We start from the raw sequence: 26,230 nt of genomic DNA on the forward strand, positions 1-26,230 counted from the left end.
TTTAAAAAAATAAATTGTCTACTTCGTGTGTATGAACTTCTTCACAAGAAATAATAAAATGAATGTAAACAGGGGCGTAGCTAGCGGCTTCTCCTGGGGTGCCCGTGATCCCCCCTTTGTAAGGTAGTTGTTTTATGTCCCTAAAATTCAGGTGGCCAAAACCTGCGTATCCGAAGAATCAACATGCAATAAATCTTTTCCAGTGCTATATTGTTGCTTACCCCATTTGCAGAACCGAACGTCAACAGTGGACCATGTTCTTGTTCCTTGTTCGCACGTAAAATAGAGTATATTATGCTACGTGGAACTGAATTAATCTATGCAGCTATCTCACTGCTCATCCAAAACAATGTCACTTGTAGTAAAACACGGCCTGAATGTGGACATACCAATCTGGTAAGTACCCTGGGTGTGACACAGCGTGACCCCCCCCCCAGTCCCCCCCCCCTCTTTGAAAATTCCTAGCTACGCCCCTGTAAAAATATTTTACAAGTAACGTAATCTATTGCATATGAAAAAATTGTTCCAATTTAACCATCGTATAAGCAAGCTTAGGACATAGACTAGCGTCTCAGTGGTTTTCTCTCAGACCTATAATTTACCTTGTTTTTAACAACGCTACCCCAAAAAAGGCATTTGCTATTAACCACGAAGGGAAATACAAAAAATACACACAGCTGTATAACTTCTGGGTATCGTTACTAAAATTTTACAGAAAAGTCCTCGCTACTTCCAATAAGTGGTTTGTTTTTAACCTGCTTTCCCAGTAAGACTTTTGTTCACTACTTTGTCAAGATAAACAATTGGACACGACTTCTTGCAATAGACATTTTAGCAATACAATTCTATCAACTGCGAACGTTTTCACAAAATATTTGATAGACGTTACACAGTTCTGGATAGTTCATTGATGATCTCCTGCATGGTTGGCCTCGCTTCAGGATCTGTCTGCAGGCATCGCCGTACCAGGCCTCTTAAGGCGCGATTGGACATCAGTACAACTTGCAGTTCACGTCTTGAAGGATCTGGTTGTTGCCGGATGCACATGTGACAAAGAAGCACACCAAAGCTATAAACATCAACCTATGAACAATACACAGACTATTTCTTGTTATTTGCGTTAGAGAATCCTATTATACTACTACCAGTTATACCCAGCACTTAGTGTCATTTTTAATATTTATTTAGCTATTTAACATTTATTAGATGAAGCTGAGTATGATCGGAAGAATTATGCAGATTAAGGGGGAGGGGAGGGGGTTAAGTTCGTGTCTTCATTTGTCTGTTCCTTAGTAAATTCAGGAGATAAAGGAAGGTAAAGTCTAACACATGTCGTATTTATTCAATTAAGCGCCCAGCCTCGAATTACAATATAGCCCATCTCGAATAAGCACCCATCCTATCCTGTAGGGATAGGATGGGTGCCCTAGGGTACCCCTACCCTCCCCCCTCCAAAAAAACTGAAGTAGACAAGAACAGTGTGGTTATTATTTATTTACTGGCCTATCTGCTTCTACAGTCGAAACTCTTCTGATAAATATGTCCTGTGTCCTAGCGGACAGACAATATGTTTACTTTTTATTGAACCTCTGGACAAAAACCTCTAAAGTGCGTCCCAAAGGCCAAAATAACCTCTCTATAAAGGTCATTAAGCATCGAACGTTGTTGGGAGCATTTTGGTTCGGTATTACTTCACTGTAACGTAAATTTTTATCTCGTAAATAAAATAGACGCAAGATATAAAGTGTTGAGCTTTTTGGAGTTGAGTGAGGTTCAAATTTTACGTTTACGTGCGACCTTTCAAACATTGCCCTTATTTCATTTGCGAAAGTAAATTTTACGCACGTACGCACGTAAAAATTACGCGACAATGGAAATCCACCCTTAGTCAGCTTTAATAAGGAAAGCCTTTTTAAAAAGATGTTGTTACTCCAGCACGCCGCCCACAGCCCGTAACGATTCTATAAGGATTGATTTCCTCTATCGCGTAATTTTCACGTGCGTACGCTGGCAAATTTTCACGCTCGTTGAGCGAGGTTCAACTTTTTCTTTTACGCGTGACCTTCTATATATTGCCTCTATTCTATATACGCGCGTATTAAGCGACAGTGGAAATCCACCTGTAATACGTTTCTGTGCGTTTTCGGTTTCTTATTTAAGGTTAGTTTCTCTTCCCGAATCACTCTTTTCACTGCAATTAATCTTGTTTACCGCCCGCCCCATATATGTTACACTACCATTGTCGGCTGTAACACCCAGAAGGAGATGGAATTTAAAGTTATATGATTTACAGCAAGAAATTGTTCATAAAAGCGCACCTTAAAGACAAATGAGCAAGAATTTTTGTCAGTGATTGTAGCTATCGAAAAAGGAGCAACCCTCCCCTACCGTCTCGCGCTGAGCCTCCCATATCCTATTAGCATTACTGACAGTGCGGATTTCGGATGGCCCCGGTAAGAATATAATTATTACAATGGTCAGCTTTTTTAAGCTGGGACGTCACTATCAAAAGGCAGTCGTTGAAGAACGGTTCGACACTATAAACCAGTTATTTAAACGCAGTTTAGCCAGTGTTTAACAGAAACGCGTTTTAATCCATTTTTAGTTTGCCGAACGCTTTTATGTAGACACCATTTAACGTGAACAGTTTCGTTAGAGCATATAAGTTGGACAAGAAAAGCATTTATCATCTAAAAAGAACCCACTAAGGAAGAGATCTAAAGGTCCAAAGATTTGTTAAACAGCGGCATAAGTTGGACTTCGTTTAAAAAACCCGCCCTATCAGTTTTATCTGCGAAGTCGCAAAAATGATTAACTGAAGAACTAATGAGGAACATTTAAATTACAACAGACGCCTGCAGCTTAATTTGTTTTCGTGGCATAAACACCTGAAAACGACCATAATAATGGAGCCATGAGCATTTGAGTTCAAATGGCGATGGTTTAAGCTATCACCGGTACCACCGTTTGACCAGGGCTTAAGCAGCAAGGGATATTGCCATTCCACACTGCACAGGGCTATCGGGTTCAACATTATTTTGCTGCTTCTAATTGTATGCCTAGGTGAAGAAGGGTAAAGTGGAGTAGTGTTTCTCTCGTGTCGTAAAAGAACGACCTGGCCTGAAAGTAGCTACGTGCTCAAGATGACTGCACCAACGCGTCTCTTTGAAGTCTGAAGATGTTGATAAAAAAGTGCTGAATAAAAATATTCTAAATTTACTAAAACTTACCTTGATTGTTTGGTTTGATGTAAGTGCTTCAGGGGCGCTGTAAATCGGAGCTCCAGGACCGACTGTCATGGTCTGCTGCATGAAATTAGCAGTGCCATAATCTGACACTTTGCCTCTCCATTGGTCACCCTGTCGCCATAGCAACACATTAGCACTGCTCACATCCCGGTGAATGATTGGTTCTGGTTTCTTCTGATGAAGGTAATTAATTGCTCGGGCTACATCCAGAGAAATTATGCGTATTTCTGTTTCGTTGAGTTGTCGCTGATCTAACAGGGCTCGCAGACTTTTCTCCATCAGTTCGGTCACTAAAAGAGGGTTTCCTTCATCTTTCGTGGCACCGATAAACTGTAGTAAGTGAGGATGGCGGCACTTAGATGCAATATTGATTTCTCTCTCGAAACGACGTATGGTATCAGGGGAGAGAATCAGATCATGTATTTGCTTTACTGCTACAGTACAGCCACAATACACGCCTTCATAAACACTTCCCCAGGCTCCCCAGCCAAGGCATTTATTGGTCATTTGAATTTCATCGCGGGCAATGACCCAATCGTATGTTTCCTGTTGTTGCTGTTCACTTATTGTTTGCTGGGCTGACGAAAGACTTAACTCTAGCTCACTTACTTCCTGGTCTTTGTCTCTCAGCTGTCTTCGCAAATTTTCTTCACGTTGCTGCATCTCCCTGAGCTGCCTTTGTGAGTTTTGCTGCATCTCGCTCAACTGCCTTTGTGAGTTTTCTTCACGTTGCTGCGTCTCTCCAAGCTGCCTCTCTAAATTTGCTTCGTGCTGCCGTATAGGACGTGCTTTCTTTGTTGGCCCTTTGTGACTCAGCTGTCTTGCTTCGTGCTGCGGTATATTCCTTGATGGCCCTGGAAAGTAACCCAGGCATGATTCATAAAGACTTGTTACATTTAGCCCTTAACTGAATAAAGGATTGCTTAAGGTACAATTTCAGCATTGATAACCAACTTCGTTCGCCATCTTTGAAATTACCCAGAAGATACTAGCCTCCCACGCAGGCGTTTTTAGGGGAGCTCGTTTTTCATCCCTCCCCATCTCGATTCTGGCTACATCCTAGCCTGTCATTGATGGTTGTCAGTTGGAATCCTCATTAAGCTTCATCAGATTATAAGATGATACGTATGCTACTACTCTTCATATGTCATAAACAGCTTGCATGCATTATATTTGCAAAGTAATTAAACCTTCTATTACAAGTAAACTTTTTTGTAAATCATTAACGAGCTTAAAACTAAAAATTAAATATTCTGGTATTATGTTTTTGTATTTCACTCTAAATTCGAGATTTCTTATTTTAAGCCAAAAATTAAAAACAAATCATAGGATAATATTTTTTTCTTCAATTGAGAGATTCAAAGCAATCTTGAATTTAGAGTGTTTCTTTGTCTCGCGTAGAAGTGTAAGACTAAAACTTAAACTATTTTATGAAAACTTTTTCGTGGATTCACTGTTTGTGCTTTTAGTTAATGTCACTTACTTTGTTTACCAAAACACAAACAGTCAACATGGGATTTGTAAGACCCTGTGACCCCATGCCTCTGGAAGTTCTGCCATGCTTAGCACTGAAGCCTTTTCGTTAGCCAACGAGTTAGTGCATGTTCAGGCTGTTCCTGGTAGTTCCATTGACAGTCCAGTTGTGACTCCAAGGCATGACAATGTTAAGTAAGAAAAACCTCACTGAATCTTTAGTGGTGAAATACCCTTACCACAGAGGCTATTGAAAATTCCAGAAGGGTGGGATTGGTCAATTACATATTTTTTAAAGGTAAAAACCCTGTTTTCCTTAAAAATCACAATCTTTTAAAATTTTGAAATTTGTATTCTTTGGCGTCTTCCCTTTATGAAGTAATTGTGAAATTACACTGAGAGTACGATGGAGTATCAAAATTGGTATCCACTTGGCAGTGGCGAGATTGCGCGAGTTTGTGCGAGTCTAAGTCTAAGTCCTCTCGGAACAAGGCCAAGATCTTGGCAGCGGTGGTTGAACTAGAGTTGTTGTCGTATTCCAGTCTTCGTACAACCCGACTTCTCACAAGGCTACTACTATCCGGACTCTGACAAGACGAGCGCAACTAGTTTGCGACTAACCTGACAGCCTACATGACGAGACTGATTATCTTAACAACGTTTGGGGCTGCATTGTCTTCAACCTATTATCAAACAATTGCTGGAACTTAGTATCCTTTGCTGTTCTGCTAATTTGCGCACGTTTCATTTCTTCCGCTCAAGAAGGAACTCACGTAATGACAGAAGCTTCTTCTTAAAATTAAAAACTTCATTCTTGTCCTTTGACGCTTTCATTGTTCTAGCCTCGAAAAACTCGCAGTGAGCTTTTTTAAAATGTTTTTTGAGCTTTATTCCAATATATATAAGGCACTACTGCTAAAGGTAGCAAAAGCTGGTCCAAGTGACTCGAGTGAGTGGTTAAAATCAGAAAATAGAGCGACTTGATGAAAGAAGGCTAGCTCTGTCTTAGTCAGATAGCTCTCTACCCACTGAAACATGATATAACATTATTGGCTGAGTAATACTCCAAAATCGAAAATGCTTCAGAGAAAATCAAGTTTGTATGTGCTTCTCGCAAACATTAGCACAAACTGGAGAAATTGTATAAGTACTGTTGTTGTGCGGCCAGGTAGATACCATACGAATACAGTACTTTACAGCCGGTAGTACTAAGCTGCATAACATAAGCACTTGAAAAAAAAAAAGAGCAACCTTTGCCTATAAATTTAACCTAATGTGCTGTTTTATGAACAGCTTTGAAGCCCTGTCTTGGCACGCGTTGATTATTTTCAGGATATATGATATCAAAATCAAGCTGGATTCTCCTTCTTATACCCGAGATAAAAATCTTCAAAGGCGACGAAAATTTGTTGGCGAACGTGACTTTCCCATACAAACCTCTTATACTGGCCAAGTTCAATGTCTGGGTCACAGCCGGGACCAGAAATTTGTGACGTCATTAATGCAAAGCCCTATTGATCAGCACATAAGGTCATGCTCCATCTATATGATTTCATTATCAACAGATTCCTCATTTTTAAGGAATTGAGGAGTTTCAAACCATTTCATAACGAACCTTTTGATCCACCTTGCATAATTACACATTACTCGGACAATTGTTCAAAACTACACTCCAACACCAGCTCTGACACATTATAATGAATTGTCAACTAGTCTTCTTACATGTACTTGCATGCAGTGGTGCGTACAGTAACTGTAAGTAACACGGAGATAATAAACAGTGGGAATAGACTTACACATGATATTAACTTGAATTTTCCTGGTTACTTACTTTTAGATCAGTATCTCAGGCAAAAGCTACCCTCTCATGCAACATGAGTGAAATTTTTCTAAGTCTCTCACGAATAGAAAATGTACTTTTCCATTGGAATCTATTCGTGTCCAATGGATAACCTACACTTGGTAGGACTTTACACCACTAGACCTCCGGTTTTCCGATGAAAAGCAAACGGATACGACTGGATTCTAGTTGACAGTATTGGACAACCCTCTATGAGGATTTACCGTTAAAAGGGAAAAAGGCCAAAAAGCGAAGGATGTAGACAAAACGTTTTATAATGAAAATATGCCGTTCTCTCCAAAAAGACTACTTACTAAATTTACAACACAATGGTAAAGTATAAACCTTTAAACAAGTGACAGCCTTAGCTTTGAACTACGAAGTTTGAATTGCATTTAAATAGGCTTACGCTACAGGAAACAAGTAAAAAAAGAACACAAGGACACACCTGTTATCTTCTTTACTTTTCCCTCTTCTCCTTTTTTAACTGTTTTTTTAGGTTTTTTCTCCTTGGTTGTGTCCTGCCCTTCAGAGGGGACGTTTTGATTCACAACCTTCTCGGGTTCGACTTCTGTGATGTCCTCTTGCCGCGAATCCAGTAACTCTTCAAGTTTGGGTGGGTCGGGAACTCCGTCCATATCCGCCATCTCGACATCTTTAAGAAAGAATGCAACACATTTGCGACAGTTACTGACTGTGGAAAATACCTACATGTAACCTATAGAATACCAGTGTTTTACTCCACAAATCTTTTTTCAGATGAAACCATTTCGGATACCTTCTGTTTCACAGTGGTCGATAAGTGGGATTTCATTAACCGTTAAAAGGGAAAAAGGCCAAAAAGGGAAGGATGTAGAAAAAACGTTACATAATGAAAATATGCCGTTTTCTCCAAAAAGACTACTTACTAATTTACAACACAACGGGAAAAGTGTAAACCTTTAAACAAGTGGCAACCTTAGCTTTGAACTACGAAGTTTGAATTGCATTTAAATGGGTTTCCGCTACATGAAACAAGTAAAAACAAGAGCACAAGGACACACCTCCTATTTTCTCTTCTCTTGCCTCTTCTTTTTTTTTAACTTCCTCTTTTTCATTTCCTGATAAGCTGTGTTTATCCTTTCTAACGTTCTCAGAGCTCTCTTCAAGTTTGGCTTGGTCGGGAACTGATTCCTTGATAGATTCCTCACAGATCTCGACATCTTTAAGACAGAATGCAACACATTTGCGACAGTTACTGACTGTGGAAAATACCTGCATGTAACCTACAGAATACCGGTGTTATATTCCACAAATCTTTTTTCGCGTGAAATCAGTTCGGATACCTTCCGTTTCACAGTGGTCGATAAGTGGAATTTCATTTACCGTTAAAAGGGAAAAAGGCCAAAAAGGGAAGGATGTAGAAAAAACGTTACATTACTTACTAAATTTACAACACAATGGTAAAGTATAAACCTTTAAACAAGTGGCAACCTTAGCTTTGAACTAGTAAGTTTGCATTTACATTTAAATAGGCTTCCGCTACAGGAAACAAGTAAAAAAAAAAGAGCACAAAAAACACACAAGTTTTCTGGCACCAATTAGAAGCCAGAACGGTGGCGACCGTTTGGAAGTGGTCTGGTAAGACATTGTCCCCAGGGGCTCTTCTCGCCGTTCTTTACTTTTCATCGTGCCTTATTTTTCCGCCCGTTTAGACTTTCCTTCACCCCCACTATGCTCAAATTTTAAATGTCTGAATCAACGAACAGTCTTACTTTAAGAACATAAGGATTCAGAAATTAGGGAAAGAAATTAGGGGCAATAAATGAGCCTCAAATGTAAGTATAAAAGATTGATAAAAGCTTCCTTTTCCTTGTTCTTGTGCAGACCTTTCCAGTGAAGTGCAGTGAAGGGCAATCTACTGAAAACGCCCCTACACAGGGTACCTGCCCTACAATATCTGGATTTATGACTTGTTGCTGTAACAACAAAACTACCTGAATTTTCTGAAGCCTCTGTACGCCCAAACCCCCAAAACTTCAACAGCGACGACATTTCACACGGAAGATGGAGTAGTACACAACGTAAATATTGGTACACAACGCATATATTGCTACAAAGCAAAACCGCTGTAAAGAAAACTGTATGTTCAGAAAGTCGATTGGTGAGTTTTGGCGCGAGTTGTCGCGAGTTCAATAATGGCTTTTTCTTCTATTTCCGTTAGTTTTAGTCATGAACCGGACTGAATCAAAAGAAATATATAGTATACAGCGCTTTGTTCACCGTCCCCTGGAGTCGATTGCTGTTGGAAGCACTTTCCAACGGAGCAGATCGTTCATGGAGAGAGACTTCTTAGCGGCATCATCATCAAATGACGGAGTACTGGACGCACGTTCTTGGTTTGAGGAGGCTTTTCTGTCGAGTCCCCGGGCTCAGGTGAGTTCGATTATACAGTCAAACGTCCACAATGCGGCCTCCATCGGTCCACATTTGATAGATAGCCGTTGCGTTGAAGGAAGACTGTAACATGATCCCCTAATAAATCAAAATACCAAAACATCTAAAATATGGTATGGCCGCGTTCACACTAGGGAACTTAACTTTAACTGGGTCATTTCCGATTACTTAACAAAAGTTAACTGATTTTAACAAATGGCAAATGTTCTTGTGTATTTTCACGGTGGAAAACCGAGTGATAACGGGATTCAATGCAAATTACACAAGAACAAAATAGATTTGTTAACTGAGTTACCGGTGGGTCTGTTGAGCCAGATCCTGTATGGGCACCTATCAACATTGCCTTCGTCATGTGTTTTCCATCTATCGCTGGGTTTTCAACGAAATCGTCCCTTGCCGGAGCAGCCACAGTGATGACAATGGATGCAAGAAAATCAAAAAAGCGTTTGGTCTATTAGCAAAACAAAAACTCTAAAAGTAAATCACTGAAATCACACTTTATTGTAGACTTCTTTCCTGTCATTGAATTGCTGACCTAATTGCCAATGGCAATGTTTTCTTTTGTTTACTTATAACTATTTGCCACTTATGCACTGTTTCGCAGGTTTAGTAAAACCACCCTAACTATGATTGTACATTCTGCAGGAAATATATTCATCAGCAGGACACACATGTCAAGTACTCTCGACCAGATTCCAGTGGACAAAACCTGGAGTCCGACGGAGTCTAGTCGAAAAATGAAACCGGAAGTGTAAACAATACTTTGAGAAGGGTTGGAAAGTCATCGGATGGAGTCCATCGGATCCATTGGAAACACATCGATTCCGATGGAATCACGGGAAGTCTAGTCGTGCCATGAGTCAAAACAAGCAGACTGTACGTGTAACATAACTCGTTCTTTAAGCCCTAAGTCGAGACCGGCAAGCCTAACGTGCAACATGACTCGTTCTTAAAGCCATGAGTCGAAACAAGCACGGTACACATGAAACGTCAGGGACCGCGCAGCGGGAGGGGCTGGGGGGGCTTTAGCCCCCCCCCCCCCCCCCCTACACTTTTTTGCAAGAATAAAAATAAATTTAACAAAAAATAATTTAACAAAAGTAACGGAGTGAAAAATAGCAAAAAATCGTTAATTCGAAAGTGACCAGAGTTACTGGCAAAGACAAACGCGCAGATAAATAGACAGAATGAAGCATTAGTCATTACAATTGTAAAATATTTTTTCGCTTCTAACCTAGCAGAGGTAAACGTCTTTTAAATGGCTTCTTTTTCCTGCGGACCTCTCAGGAAAACGCGTTGTTTCGTAATTGGTCAATTTCGATCCAAAGTAATAACTGGGTTTAGTTTATAAGGCGATTCTCAAACAAATTGTTTATTAGTTTCAACCTTGATTTTTGGAAGATCATGAAGTTATTGTTTCTCTTGTTATTGTGCGTCCTGATTTTAGCTCGATCAGCGCGAAGTCCGTCTTTTGATGTCAGGCTTCACGGCTCGTTGAGCATTCCAATTGTAAGTTTTGTTGAACACGGTCTGTTTATAAAAACATTTTGTCATCGAAAGTACTTAAACCGCAGAATTGTGTGCAGCTCTGGTCATCAAGGAACATTCAATCCGGCGGTTAATACGAACAAAGAAGTGCACATGGTACACGGCAACATAAATACGAACGACGAGACTTCACATACCACTAGTAATGCAAAGAAGAGATCTCTTAAAATTTCTGATTACTTTTCCAAACAAAATGGAAAACCTTCTTTATCTGGTGAGTAAACTCTGCATAATTTTTGCTACTTTTTTCTGAATCTGTTCTATAATTGAATTATTTCCAGTCACTTTTTCATGTGACATAGCTTTTGAAATATTGGTCTAATAATGTTTCATTTACATTCTTTAAAGTGTATATGACAGAAATTTTTTTATTTGCTTGATAGAATCTATACAGTGTTTTGATAAGGAAAGCAAAAAATTTTTTTCGATAGCGATTTTTCTTCCCCGTGTTTTAACCTGCCAAAAACGTGAAATTTCACTTCCGGTGAGCTACAAAACCGCGCGAGACAAAGCGCTGCAAAACAAGAACGTCCACATTTATATGCCTCGTTCTTTGAACCATCAATCGGAACAAGAGCCTATACGAGTATACACCTACCTCTATGAGCTATGAAGGGAACAACAGAGGCAAGAGAGAAGTCCCTACTCGCACGGGACAAGAACACGCTACACGCGAAACAAAGACTACCAAAATTAACTCGATCAATTCATGTGGCTGCATATTCGATCCTGAAACATCATAATCTTAATCATGATAAAATGATTATGATTACTATTGGACTATTAGTAAAATCATCCCAGGAATCTTCATTATGGTTTACAGTGCTGATAATCATAGCTATGATTCCAAAAGGACCATTAAAATCATCTCTGGAATCATAACCATAATTTATAGTTCTAATAATCATAGCTATGATTCCAATAGGACTAATAAAATCATCTCTGGAATCATAATCATGATTCAATGATCACTTCACAGGTGGCCCTTGCAGGCTCAGCACTTTAGCACTCACTAATAAAACACAATCCATTATGACAACATGAATAATTATACACTGGTCTGAATGTGGGTCACTTCCGAAAGACCGTGATTCTTCTGAATGATGTTCACCGCATATTATTCTAAGCATGTTGTCAAAGTATTTACCCTTCACAGTTCCATCAACTTGGTTTGTTGCACCAAGAAGCTCTTCAGAATATATAGCGGGATCACATTGTGTTTCACTTCCGGTCCAGTCCCAATGAGGAATAGCAAAGTTTATCATCGTTACTAATTTCCTGCAAGGTTTTTTCCCCCCAAGCCAACATGTACAGTCGATGCCACGTAGGAAACCCCTGCCCGTCATGCGCAAACTCAATATCTGCCGTCGTCATGTTATGTTGGTGTCTCGTGCAGCATAGTAGTGCATTCACACCAACAAGTCATAGTTGCTGACGTCGTGAAAGAGTGCTGTCGGGTCGCGGTTGGACTTAATTAAGGATTTTGTTGACCTCTTCACTGTATGGTGTCAAAGTCACCACATAATCGCTTATGTAGTGCCTGGACATGTTGATGTACCTGATGTATTGATCCTTCTCCTCGGCTGACAACTTGAGAAAATTTTTGCGAGTCAGGGTTTTTTTTTCTGCGTGCATTCATTGTCAAAGTAGCCAAACTCGCACTTGCTGCAGTCATATCCAGCAGAGTTTTAATTGCATTTGCACGTTTTGTGGTAAAGAGCATGAGGTCAGTTATGGCGCTTGACGTCTTTCTGGAAAGGTTGGTTATGACTGAACTTGAAGGTCCGATCACGAATGATCAATTCCTGTCATGTACCTCTGTTTTCATCGCTACCGCATGGTGCACTAAAGCCTATTGGGATTGGACAACATTTCTTGTTTTTCAGATTCGTCAGGAATGTACAAATCCTAGGGAAATAACCTTCAACCTAGGGTAAGGTGAACACAATTAAGACAAGAGACGTGATGATACGGCAGCTCATCTTACTTGGGACTTCCTAAATGAATAAAGACTCTTAGAGGATTGTTCATTTTCCAGAAAAGGGTAATGTTCAACCAAGAGGTCCTTACGGACTTCAAAATAGATGATCAAATTGTTAGCCGTCAGTCGCATTGTGAAATGGGTTGAACCTAGTATTGAATAGGATCGCTTTTTAAAACAGTGATTCTGTCCTCCGCAGAGGGCTCTTTGTGTTTTGGGGGGACTGGGGGGAAAGAAATAGAGAGCGCGCTGGGTACGATGGAAAGGGGAAAGAAAGAAGAGAGGCCTCCGCCATATAACTACTCGTTTCCTTATAATGTGGTATATTTGAAGTGCATGATTACCCTGGGTACTACAGGTTTTTTCTCGCGTGCGACGGGGAGCCTCGTTTCGTCGGCCGCAGGCCGACACGTGTTCAGCCGAAGGCGGAATAAGGCGTCACTTTTTAAGACTTGACCGAAACCGGAAACCGCGCATGAAAAGCCTCTCGCACCCAGGGTAGTGCATGACCTACTTTACAAGTAAATTAATAACGCGAATTTTGGTAAAACCCTATTTTATAAGTCGAGTTATCTGTTGAATTAAGAAACTTTTATGATATACCATATATAAGCGATACATCTACTCATTTCTACTCATTTCTTTAATTAATATTGACGATTAAATTTATTAGCAAATATGAATTGATGTGCAGTCGATTTTGTAAATAACCTGTTGGATAGGAAACTCTAATTACATATCGCTTACTGTTACGCAGGTTTAATATTATATCTTTTTAACATTGTCTGTTTCATTTGCTTGACCTACCTCATAAGTAACTTATGAATTAAGGTATATTCCTTTTCAGAAGTAAGTTACCTATCGGACAGGAAACTCTACTCCGCAGATTTAATCGGCGTAAAACGTTTCATAAGCCAACAACTGATACAATTGTTTCTTTACTCGATATTGTCTATTTCAACATTGTCTACTTCATAAGCACATAACTACAACTGCATAAATTTTGGTAAATTCTATTTCATAGGTAAGTTACCTTTTGGGTACGAAACTTTTATTACAAATACCTAATGGGCTTTACTACTCGACGGATTCAACGGTATATATAGCCTAAATTGAATTTTTATATAGGCGACATATCTACCGGTACCTTTTACGTCTACAACCTACTTCATAATAAATAGGTACATAGACATTGAAGCAAACACTGCTTTATGACTAAGTTACCTATTACCGGCATAGGGAACTCATGTCTACTCCAATCTAACATAACTGCTATTTAGTAACTACTACGCGTATTTAATTGTACATTCTACAACTTGTAATAACTGCCATATCTACTCGTATCTTCAATTCTGATTATAACAGTATTTTAAAAAAATAAATTGTCTACTTCGTGTGTATGAACTTCTTCACAAGAAATAATAAAATGAATGTAAACAGGGGCGTAGCTAGCGGCTTCTCCTGGGGTGCCCGTGATCCCCCCTTTGTAAGGTAGTTGTTTTATGTCCCTAAAATTCAGGTGGCCAAAACCTGCGTATCCGAAGAATCAACATGCAATAAATCTTTTCCAGTGCTATATTGTTGCTTACCCCATTTGCAGAACCGAACGTCAACAGTGGACCATGTTCTTGTTCCTTGTTCGCAAGTAAAATAGAGTATATTATGCTACGTGGAACTGAATTAATCTATGCAGCTATCTCACTGCTCATCCAAAACAATGTCACTTGTGTCACTTGTAGTAAAACACGGCCTGAATGTGGACATACCAATCTGGTAAGTACCCTGGGTGTGACACAGCGTGACCCCCCCCCCAGTCCCCCCCCCCCCCTCCTTTGAAAATTCCTAGCTACGCCCCTGTAAAAATATTTTACAAGTAACGTAATCTATTGCATACGAAAAAATTGTTCCAATTTAACCATCGTATAAGCAAGCTTAGGACATAGACTAGCGTCTCAGTGGTTTTCTCTCAGACCTATAATTTACCTTGTTTTTAACAACGCTACCCCCAAAAAGGCATTTCCTATTAACCACGAAGGGAAATACAAAAAATACACACAGCTGTATAACTTCTGGGTATCGTTACTAAAATTTTACAGAAAAGTCCTCGCTACTTCCAATAAGTGGTTTGTTTTCAACCTGCTTTCCCAGTAAGACTTTTGTTCACTACTTTGTCACGATAAACAATTGGACACGACTTCTTGCAATAGACATTTTAGCAATACAATTCTATCAACTGCGAACGTTTTCACAAAATATTTGATAGACGTTACACAGTTCTGGATAGTTCATTGATGATCTCCTGCATGGTTGGTCTCGCTTCAGGATCTGTCTGCAGGCATCGCCGTACCAGGCCTCTTAAGGCGCGATTGGACATCAGTACAACTTGCAGTTCACGTCTTGAAGGATCTGGTTGTTGCCGGATGCACATGTGACAAAGAAGCACACCAAAGCTATAAACATCAACCTATGAACAATACACAGACTATTTCTTGTTATTTGCGTTAGAGAATCCTATTATACTACTACCAGTTATACCCAGCACTTAGTGTCATTTTTAATATTTATTTAGCTATTTAACATTTATTAGATGAAGCTGAGTATGATCGGAAGAATTATGCAGATTAAGGGGGAGGGGAGGGGGTTAAGTTCGTGTCTTCATTTGTCTGTTCCTTAGTAAATTCAGGAGATAAAGGAAGGTAAAGTCTAACACATGTCGTATTTATTCAATTAAGCGCCCAGCCTCGAATTACAATATAGCCCATCTCGAATAAGCACCCATCCTATCCTGTAGGGATAGGATGGGTGCCCTAGGGTACCCCTAACCTTCCCCCTCCAAAAAAACTGAAGTAGACAAGAACAGTGTGGTTATTATTTATTTACTGGCCTATCTGCTTCTACAGTCGAAACTCTTCTGATAAATATGTCCTGTGTCCTAGCGGACAGACAATATGTTTACTTTTTATTGAACCTCTGGACAAAAACCTCTAAAGTGCGTCCCAAAGGCCAAAATAACCTCTCTATAAAGGTCATTAAGCATCGAACGTTGTTGGGAGCATTTTGGTTCGGTATTACTTCACTGTAACGTAAATTTTTATCTCGTAAATAAAATAGACGCAAGATATAAAGTGTTGAGCTTTTTGGAGTTGAGTGAGGTTCAAATTTTACGTTTACGTGCGACCTTTCAAACATTGCCCTTATTTCATTTGCGAAAGTAAATTTTACGCACGTACGCACGTAAAAATTACGCGACAATGGAAATCCACCCTTAGTCAGCTTTAATAAGGAAAGCCTTTTAAAAAGATGTTGTTACTCCAGCACGCCGCCCACAGCCCGTACCGATTCTATAAGGATTGATTTCCTCTATCGCGTAATTTTCACGTGCGTACGCTGGCAAATTTTCACGCTCGTTGAGCGAGGTTCAACTTTTTCTTTTACGCGTGACCTTCTATATATTGCCTCTATTCTATATACGCGCGTATTAAGCGACAGTGGAAATCCACCTGTAATACGTTTCTGTGCGTTTTGGGTTTCTTATTTAAGGTTAGTTTCTCTTCCCGAATCACTCTTTTCACTGCAATTAATCTTGTTTACCGCCCGCCCCATATATGTTACACTACCATTGTCGGCTGTAACACCCAGAAGGAGCTGGAATTTAAAGTTATATGATTTACAGCAAGAAATTGTTCATAAAAGCGCACCTTAAAGACAAATGAGCAAGAATTTTTGTCAGTGATTGTAGCTATCGAAAAAGGAGCAACCCTCTCCTACCGCCTCGCGCTGAGCCTCCCATATCCTATTAGCATTACTGACAGTGCGGATTTCGGATGGCCCCGGTAAGAATATAATTATTACAATGGTCAGTTTTTTTAAGCTGGGACGTCACTATCAAAAGGCAGTCGTTGAAGAACGGTTCGACACTATAAACCAGTTATTTAAACGCAGTTTAGCCAGTGTTTAGCAGAAACGCATTTTAATCCACTTTTAGTTTGCCGAACGCTTTTATGTAGACACCATTTAACGTGAACAGTTTCGTTAGAGCATATAAGTTGGACAAGAAAAGCATTTATCCTCTAAAAAGAACCCACTAAGGAAGAGATCTAAAGGTCCAAAGATTTGTTAAACAGCGGCATAAGTTGGACTTCGTTTAAAAAACCCACCCTATCAGTTTTATCTGCGAAGTCGCAAAAATGATTAACTGAAGAACTAATGAGGAACATTTAAATTACAACAGACGCCTGCAGCTTAATTTGTTTTCGTGGCATAAACACCTGAAAACGACCATAATAATGGAGCCATGAGCATTTGAGTTCAAATGGTGATGGTTTAAGCTATCACCGGTACCACCGTTTGACCAGGGCTTAAGCAGCAAGGGATATTGCCATTCCACACTGCACAGGGCTATCGGGTTCAACATTATTTTGCTGCTTCTAATTGTATGCCTAGGTGAAGAAGGGTAAAGTGGAGTAGTGTTTCTCTCGTGTCGTAAAAGAACGACCTGGCCTTAAAGTAACTACGTGCTCAAGATGACTGCACCAACGCGTCTCTTTGAAGTCTGAAGATGTTGATAAAAAAGTGCTGAATAAAAAAATTCTTAATTTACTAAAACTTACCTTGACTGTTTGGTTTGATGTAAGTGCTTCAGGGGCGCTGTAAATCGGAGCTCCAGGACCGACTGTCATGGTCTGCTGCATGAAATTAGCAGTGCCATAATCTGACACTTTGCCTCTCCATTGGTCACCCTGTCGCCATAGCAACACATTAGCACTGCTCACATCCCGGTGAATGATTGGTTCTGGTTTCTTCTGATGAAGGTAGTTAATTGCTCGGGCTACATCCAGAGAAATTACGCGTATTTCTGTTTCGTCGAGTTGTCGCTGATCTAACAGGGCTCGCAGACTTTTCTCCATCAGCTCGGTCACTAAAAGAGGGTTTCCTTCATCTTTAGTGGCACCGATAAACTGTAGTAAGTGAGGATGGCGGCACTTGGATGCAATATTGATTTCTCTCTCGAAACGACGTATGGTATCAGGGGAGAGAATCAGATCATGTATTTGCTTTACTGCTACAGTACAGCCACAATACACGCCTTCATAAACACTTCCCCAGGCTCCCCAGCCAAGGCATTTATTGGTCATTTGAATTTCATCGCGGGAAATGACCCAATCGTATGTTTCCTGTTGTTGCTGTTCACTTATTGTTTGCTGGGCTGACGAAAGACTTAACTCTAGCTCACTTACTTCCTGGTCTTTGTCTCTCAGCTGTCTTCGCAAATTTTCTTCACGTTGCTGCATCTCTCTGAGCTGCCTTTGTGAGTTTTGCTGCATCTCGCTCAACTGCCTTTGTGAGTTTTCTTCACGTTGCTGCGTCTCTCTAAGCTGCCTCTCTAAATTTGCTTCGTGCTGCCGTATATGACTTTTACTCTTTGCTGGCACTTTGTGCGGACTCAGCTGTCTTGCTTCGTGCTGCCGTATATTCCTTGATGGCACTGGAAAGTAACCTAGGCATGATTCATAAAGACTTGTTACATTTAGCCCTTAACTGAATAAAGGATTGCTTAAGGTACAATTTCAGCATTGATAGTAAACTTCGTTCGCCATCTTTGAAATTACCCAGAAGATACTAGCCTCCCACGCAGGCGTTTTTAGGGGAGCTCGTTTTTCATCCCTCCCCATCTCGATTCTGGCTACATCCTAGCCTGTAATTGATGGTTGTTAGTTGGAATCCTCATTAAGCTTCATCAGATTATAAGATGATACGTATGCTACTACTCTTCATATGTCATAAACAGCTTGCATGCATTATATTTGCAAAGTAATTAAACCTTCTATTACAAGTAAACTTTTTTGTAAATCATTAACGAGCTTAAAACTAAAAATTAAATATTCTGGTATTATGTTTTTGTATTTCACTCTAAATTCGAGATTTCTTATTTTAAGCCAAAAATTAAAAACAAATCATAGGATAATATTTTTTTCTTCAATTGAGAGATTCAAAGCAAGCTTGACTTTAGAGTGTTTCTTTGTCTTGCGTAGAAGTGTAAGGCTAAATCTTTAACTATTTTATGAAAACTTTTTCGTGGATTCACTGTTTGTGCTTTTAGTTAATGTCACTTACTTTGTGGACCAAAACACAAACAGTCAACATGGGATTTGTAAGACCCTGTGACCCCATGCCTCTGGAAGTTCTGCCATGCTTAGCACTGAAGCCTTTTCGTTAGCCAACGAGTTAGTGCATGTTCAGGCTGTTCCTGGTAGTTCCATTGACAGTCCAGTTGTGACTCCAAGGCATGACAATGTTAAGTAAGAAAAACCTCACTGAATCTTTAGTGGTGAAATACCCTTACCACAGAGGCTATTGGAAATTCCAGAAGGATGGGATTGGTCAATTACATATTTTTTAAAGGTAAAAACCCTGTTTTCCTTAAAAATCACAATCTTTTAAAATTTTAAAATTTGTATTCTTTGGCGTCTTCCCTTTATGAAGTAATTGTGAAATTACACTGAGAGTACGATGGAGTATCAAAATTGGTATCCACTTGGCAGTGGCGAGATTGCGCGAGTTTGTGCGAGTCTAAGTCTAAGTCCTCTCGGAACAAGGCCAAGATCTTGGCAGCGGTGGTTGAACCAGAGTTGTTGTCGTATTCCAGTCTTCGTACAACCCGACTTCTTACAAGGCAACTACTATCCGGACTCTGACAAGACGAGCGCAACTAATTTGCGACTAACCTGACAGCCTACAAGACGAGACTGATTATCTTAACAACGTTTGGGGCTGCATTGTCTTCAACCTATTATCAAACAATTGCTGGAACTTAGTATCCTTTGCTGTTCTGCTAATTTGCGCACGTTTCATTTCTTCCGCTCAAGGAACTCACGTAAAGACACAAGCTTCTTCTTAAAATTAAAAACTTCACCCTTGTCCTTTGACGCTTTCATTGTTGTAGCTTCGAAAAACTCGCAGTGAGCTTTTTTAAAATGTTTTTTGAGCTTTATTCCAATATATATAAGGCACTACTGCTAAAGGTAGCAAAAGCTGGTCCAAGTGACTCGAGTGAATGGTTAAAATCAGAAAATAGAGCGACTTGATGAAAGAAGGCTAGCTCTGTCTTAGTCAGATAGCTCTCTACGCACTGAAACATGATATAACATTATTGGCTGAGTAATACTCCAAAACGGAAAATGCTTCAGAGAAAATCAAGTTTGTATGTGCTTCTCGCAAACATTAGCACAAACTGGAGAAATTGTGTAAGTACTGTTGTTGTGCGGCCAGGTAGATACCATACGAATACAGTTAACTTTACAGCCTGTAGTACTAAGCTGCATAACATAAGCACTTGAAAAAAAAAGAGCAACCTTTGCCTATAAATTTAACCTAATGTGCTGTTTTATGAACAGCTTTAATTTGAAGCCCTGTCTTGGCACGCGTTGATTATTTTCAGGATATATGTTATCGAAATCAAGCTGAATTCTGCTTCTTATAACCGAGATAAAGTCTTCAAAGGCGACGAAAATTTGTTGGCGAACGTGACTTTCCCATACAAAACTCTTATACTGGTCAAGTTCAATGTCTGAGTCACAGTAGGGACCAGAAATTTGTGACGTCATTAATGCAAAGCCCTATTGATCACCACATAAGGTTTATGCTCCATCTATATGCTTTCATTATCAACAGATTCGTCATTTTTAAGGAATTGAGGAGTTTCAAACCATTTCATAACGAACCTTTTGATCCACCTCGCATAATTATACATTACTCGGATAATTGTTCAAAACTACACTCCAGCACCAGCTCTTACACATTATAATGAATTGTCAACTGGTCTTCTTGCATGTACTTGCATGCAGTGGTGCGTACAGTAACTGTAAGTAACACGGAGATAATAAACAGTGGGAATAGACTTACACATGATATTAACTTGAATTTTCCTGGTTACTTACTTTTAGATCAGTATCTCAGGCAAAAGCTACCCTCTCATGCAACATGAGTGAAATTTTTCTAAGTCTCTCACGAATAGAAAATGTACTTTTCCATTGGAATCTATTTGTGTCCAATGGATAACCTACACTTGGTAGGACTTTACACCACTAGACCTCCGGTTTTCCGATGAAAAGCAAACGGATACGACTGGACTCTAGTTGACAGTATTGGACAACCCTCTCTGAGGATTTACCGTTAAAAGGGAAAAAGGCCAAAAAGGGAAGGACGTAGACAAAACGTTACATAATGAAAATATGCTTTTCTCCAAAAAGACTACTTACTAATTTACAACACAATGGTAAAGTATAAACCTTTAAACAAGTGGCAACCTTAGCTTTGAACTACGAAGTTTGAATTGCATTTAAATAGGCTTACGCTACTGGAAACAAGCAAAAAAAGAGCACAAGGACACACCTCTTATCTTCTCTTCTTTTGCCTCTTCTCCTTTTTTAACTTCCTCTTTTTCATTTTCTGATAAACTCTGTTTATCACAAAGTTTTTTCTCCTCGGTTGTGTCCTGCCCTTCGGAGGTGACGTGTTGATTCACAACCTTCTCGGGTTCGACTTCTGTGATGTCCTCTTGGGAATCTCGGAACTTTTCAAGTTTGGGTTGGTCGGGAACTCTTTCCTTGATAGATTCCTCACGCATCTCGACATCTTTAAGGAAGAATGCAACACATTTGCGACAGTTACTGACTGTGGAAAATACCTGACATGTAACCTACAGAACACCGGTGTTTTACTCCACAAATCTTTTTTCGGATGAAACCATTTCGGATACATTCCGTTTCACAGTGGTCGATAAGTGGGATTTCATTTACCGTTAAAAGGGAAAAAAACCAAAAAGGGAAGGATGTAGAAAAAACGTTACATAATGAAAATATGCTTTCCTCCAAAAGACCGGCTACTTACTAAATTTAAAACATAACGGTGAAGGATAAACCTTTAAACAAGTGGTAACCTTAGCTTTGAACTAGTAAGTTTGCATTGCATTTAAATAGGCTTCCGCTACATGAAACAAGTAATAACAAGAGCACAAGGACACACCTCCTGTTTTCTCTTCTTTTGCCTCTTCTCTTTTTTTAACTTCCTCTTTTTCATTTCCAGATAAGCTGTGTTTATCCTTTCTATCGTTCTCGGAGCTCTCTTCAGCTCTTGTTTCACCTCCATCTTCCTTCTCTTTTGCCTCTTCTCTTTTTTTAACTTCCTCTTTTTCATTTCCTGATAAGCCGTGTTTATTCTTTCTATCGTTCTCGGAGCTATCTTCAGCTGTTGTTTCAGCTCCAACTTCCTTCCCTTTTGCTTCTTCTTCTTTTTTCACATCGTCTTTTCCATTTCCTTTTGAGTAATGTTTGTCCTTTCTATCTTCTCTTGGTTTGTTCTCAGCTCTTTCATCTTCTTTCGAGTCAGTTTCTGTCTCGTCGGTGTCTTTCTCTTGTTCCTGTTCGCTTTCTTGGTCATATTTATCCTCTGAAGGGAAAAACCTCGGTAAAAGGCGCTGATAGACTTCAAGATCTTCTCCAAGAAAAACGCAGAAGATTATGCGATCCACCTACAATGAGCAGGTAAAAAATAAGACGAACTCAAAAGATTCTTAAAGCGTCCAACCCGGATTTTCAACGGACCAGTCTTAAAGCTAGTGGGTTTTTAAATCTACTACCTGCATTGGATGCGAGTCGTTAACGCGGGATAGCACTTATCTGAGCACGATTATTAAAACATTGATCAAAACGTCAAGGTTCAAGAAAAGAAAACACCCAAACACAGAGACAACCTTACAAGTTCTGCATTTTTCTTTCCATCTTTTTCTCCGTCCTCCAACCACTTGCGGACAGTGTTCAAAGCGACACAAGACGCATCATAGATTGGGTAACCTGTGAGGAACAATAGCTTGTGTCATGTTGTCATGTAGTTTTCAAAAGTTTGTGGGTCATTTTCACTCAGCTTTTCAAATTCCTTACCGTAAATTCCGGTTGAAACGCAGCAGAATGCCTTTGTATAAACAAACAATGTAAAAATTAGGGACTTTTTAGCTTATATTACAACTACAAGTTTCATTGTGAGCATAAAATTTTAAACAGAGTTTATACACCTTGATTATTCACTTATCACACCACTCTGATGCAAAGTCTCTAACTTTTGACTTTGGCTTCTTGTGGGAGTGAATGGGTTAAGACGTGTTAGACCGCAAAACAGTCGTCTTTTTTTCTTAAAATCAGCAATGAAGCATTACCTTTTAATTTTAATTACACTCATCACCAATAGAGAAGCTTGGGCACTGGTGCCTACAAAGTTGGTGAAGCCGGGCAATGCTCTAGCATGAGGAGGAGGTATCCATGGAAATCATGCAAGCGGCCCCCACCAGGCACTGTCACACTGAACAAGTCAGTAGAATACTCACCAAACAACACTTAACTAGCCCTAAGCCAAAGAGGGAGGGAAGGAGGAAGGGATGGGAAAAAAAACACAGCACAAAATGGCAAGCAAGCAACAAGCTATTGCTACAACACTTTGCGAAGAGCTGCAAGCAAGCAACTGTGTATACAAGTCACAAGGTGCCCCTGCTAGAGGCATTGGGCCACCCCAGCATAGCTGGGAAAACTGCTGATCAGCATTGCTTCAAGGTTAACTTTGCCTAAATTACATTTAGCCACATAAGAAAATCAACAACTTCTTTCACTACAAGTAATCTCTTACCACAGTTCGAAGGCCATATTTTTTCACCAACCCCAAACATCTCTTGTAACAGCTTCTCAGTGGTTTTTCCTGTTTTCCAAATGGGCCAACAGTATGAATGACATCTGAAATAGGTGACAATTACAGTTATTGGAATAATAACAGTAAATTCACAATAATAAAGGCAGATTCAAAATATTAAAAGAACCATAAAAAAGTGACTTACACTTGGCTGGTAACTTATGCCCTGCAAGAATTGACAGAACAATATTTATTAGCTGCAGCTATCACACACATTTAAAGGGGCTGTTTTTTTCGTTTGTGTTTTCATTGGGCTGTGAAGCTTACTTTCTATTACCAGTAATTTTATTTGGGACCACATATAAAGCTACGTTTTATTACAAGGAGCCTACATGTACACATAGTCTAAATTCCACTGTGTTATCGCAACAAAGACAACAGGAATATTGTTATGCTCGGCCGTCTTCTTCGCAGCTGTCCCATTGAGTCACCCCAATGCGTGGGGGCGACTCCAGCCCAAGCAGCTGTGAAGGAGACAAGCTCCGCTATACCTGATCCTTCATATAAACAATTACATGTACTTTGGTTATTTCCACGGTGGCCTGTACATGTTTTTATCTCCTTCAGATTAAATACACAACCTGATGTGATCTTTGCATCTCCTGTAGAGCAGCCATTAAGGGCTGCACACTCCTTGCGTAGTGTTGATCCAGCTGCACGATGGATACAGCCATCAACTATTATAAAATAAAAAAAGACATCATCATAATAATTTATGTTTGCTCAAGCCCAGGCCCCTCCTTGTTGCCCATGGAAACCTTTTGATACCAAATGTAAAATCTTTTTTTCCTGACATGGTAATTACTGGTATTTCTTCTGCTATGTAACTATCAATCTTCAGAGAAAACACTCATTCAAATTAACCACTCTCCTATTTGAGCTTTGCTTCATGTATGTGTTCATGAGACTTCAACCATGAGCCTACTAATACAGGCTAGATTTTCTAGACAAGAAACCCCTTACAATTAAAAAATATTTATTAGTTAACTTCTTGTAAGTTACCATAAGTAAGTTTCGAAAATAACCCCCGGGGCTTATATTTTTCAAAGGCCCTTTTTGAGGGGCTTATTTTTGGAGGGGCTTATAATCGGAGGGGCTTATGTACGGAGGGAAATTTGCGTTTCAAAATCGATTGGGCTAGCTTGTAGTGGGAAGGAAATTTACCATTTTTGCTTTGTTTTACTTTGTATTCGAGGGCAAATTCCAAGTACAAGCACCCGGGGGCTTATATTCAGAGGGGCGATTTAATGGAGGGTTTTTTGCGTAACTTACGATTTGGGGGGGGCTTCTATTTGGAGGGGCTTATACATGGAGGGGCTTATTTTCAGAATTTTACAGTAATTTATAATATAAAAGATAATTAAAAACTATCAAAAAAAATCTCCTACCTCCGCCTCCTCCCAGTAAAGAGTTGTTTGCTGAGACATTAAAAAGAAAATAAAAAATGAAGTATTTAAATCACTAAAAGACTTAATTACTAAGATTTTCAACTTTGAGATTCAAACAAAATTAACTAATTTCCTGTCGAACCAGTCATTATGTGATTTGTTTTATACCCTCCAAAAAATGTCTTCTATGCATACAAATTAATAGCGGAGCTCTCGTGGTCACAAAGCGTGTGCATGCAGCGGAGCACCGTGAGTAAGAAAATTTGGTTATCCCCACATCCAAGAAATTTTGGTGCTGACAAAATCATCGTTGAACATACCAATATGCCTTACCTGCATTCACTATAGCATCAATTTCAAGACTAGTTATATCTCCTTGCCATAATGAAACTTTTTCATTGAGCAGTTCATTGACTGCAAAAGATGGTTTCTCCGGTGTTTTCCCTGATTGAGATAAAATGAAGGGAGAAATTTTTGTCACCGTTTTGCTTGTATAGTGATATTTCACATTATGTCAGCTACTTTGTATTGGTATTTTAAAAATGGTGCCAACCAGCGGCTTGTTAGCTCTTAGAATATGAGGTCTTTTGTTCCTCTGGTTGGCATATTTGCATGACAAAAACAATGCTTACAACAAAGAAATATCACAATGGAAGTTACAGCTTTTGATATTTACGTTATGGGTTCTCGTAGCATTTTCATGGAACTTACATCATTTTCAGAGTCTTTCATCATTACAGTCAGGAAATGGCTCAATTTGTGTGTCAAGGGGTTAATGACGATGGGAGATACATTTGTCGGCTAATGTAAGAGAGAACTCAGATTACAGATCTCCTGAGGTTGCAGTCCTTAACTGTTCTGTGATCCACCTTTAATATGCATGGGCTTTGAGCTACTTTGTACCATTAATAATGTAATAAAGCCGTTAGCCCACTCAACGCTTATTATGAATCTTCCATTTTTTTCAACAACTGAATTGAAGCTAAACAATCGATATAACTTTCAGTATCTACCTTTCCTTCCATAAATAGCATAAAAATTATCCTTTCGGTATTCTGTCCAGCTTGGAATGTCCTTCAAAGTCACGAAATTTGTCCCACATCGGTACAACTGACGCTTCTCTTCCAGGGGTAAATCATCAAACTTGCTCCAGGGTGACTTTTTCTCGTTTTCCGCGGTAGCTGGGAATGAAGAGTGCTGTCAAACTTCAAAGTTAAGATTTTAAATGCCTGAATCAACGAACAGTCTTACTTTAAGAACTTAAGGATGCAGAAATTAGGGGCATTAAATGAGCCTCAAATGTAAGTTTAAAAGATTGATCAAGGTTCTTTTTCCTTGTTCTTGTGCAGACCCTTGCAGTGAAGTGCAGTGAAGGGCAATCTACTGAAAACGCCCCTACACAGGGTACCTGCCCTACAATATCTGGATTTATGACTTGTTGCTGTAACAACAAAACTACCTGAATTTTCTGAAGCCTCTGTATGCCTAATTCCGAAAAACTTAAACAGTGACGACTGCATTTTACACGGAAGATGGAGTAACGATGTCCAAAATTCAGGATGCTCAGAACAGGAGTACACAA

At 39.5% G+C, this 26,230-nt stretch overlaps 1 protein-coding gene across 1 annotated transcript; it reads right to left on the reverse strand.

Annotated features, from left to right (window-relative positions):
* Positions 1 to 497: 497 nt before the first annotated feature.
* Positions 498 to 26,210, reverse strand: LOC140943498 (uncharacterized). Its single transcript, XM_073392591.1, has 18 exons — positions 26,108 to 26,210; positions 25,662 to 25,829; positions 24,982 to 25,092; positions 24,649 to 24,678; positions 23,842 to 23,937; positions 23,406 to 23,426; positions 23,201 to 23,304; positions 22,465 to 22,495; positions 22,283 to 22,377; positions 21,551 to 22,055; positions 20,918 to 21,160; positions 17,137 to 18,023; positions 14,794 to 14,990; positions 8,538 to 8,653; positions 7,605 to 7,763; positions 7,010 to 7,216; positions 3,231 to 4,102; positions 498 to 1,083 (listed from the first exon to the last, which is right to left on the reverse strand). Exons 1-18 carry the CDS (start codon positions 26,166 to 26,168, stop codon positions 886 to 888), a joined length of 4,101 nt encoding a protein of 1,366 aa, XP_073248692.1. The 5' UTR covers positions 26,169 to 26,210; the 3' UTR covers positions 498 to 885.
* Positions 26,211 to 26,230: the final 20 nt, after the last annotated feature.

This window comes from Porites lutea, chromosome 7, assembly GCF_958299795.1.
Source record: "Porites lutea chromosome 7, jaPorLute2.1, whole genome shotgun sequence".
NCBI classification, from domain to species: domain Eukaryota; kingdom Metazoa; phylum Cnidaria; class Anthozoa; order Scleractinia; family Poritidae; genus Porites; species Porites lutea.

Coding starts and splice junctions, on each gene's coding strand:
- LOC140943498 (XM_073392591.1), bottom strand. CDS start 26,168: ATGCAGTCGTCACTGTTTAAGTTTTTCGGAATTAGGCATACAGAGGCT. Junction 22,056..22,282: donor GAAAGAAAAATGCAGAACTT/GTAAGGTTGTCT, acceptor TGCTCATTGTAG/GTGGATCGCATAATCTTCTG. Junction 14,991..17,136: donor CATCAAACCAAACAGTCAAG/GTAAGTTTTAGT, acceptor TATTGTTCATAG/GTTGATGTTTATAGCTTTGG.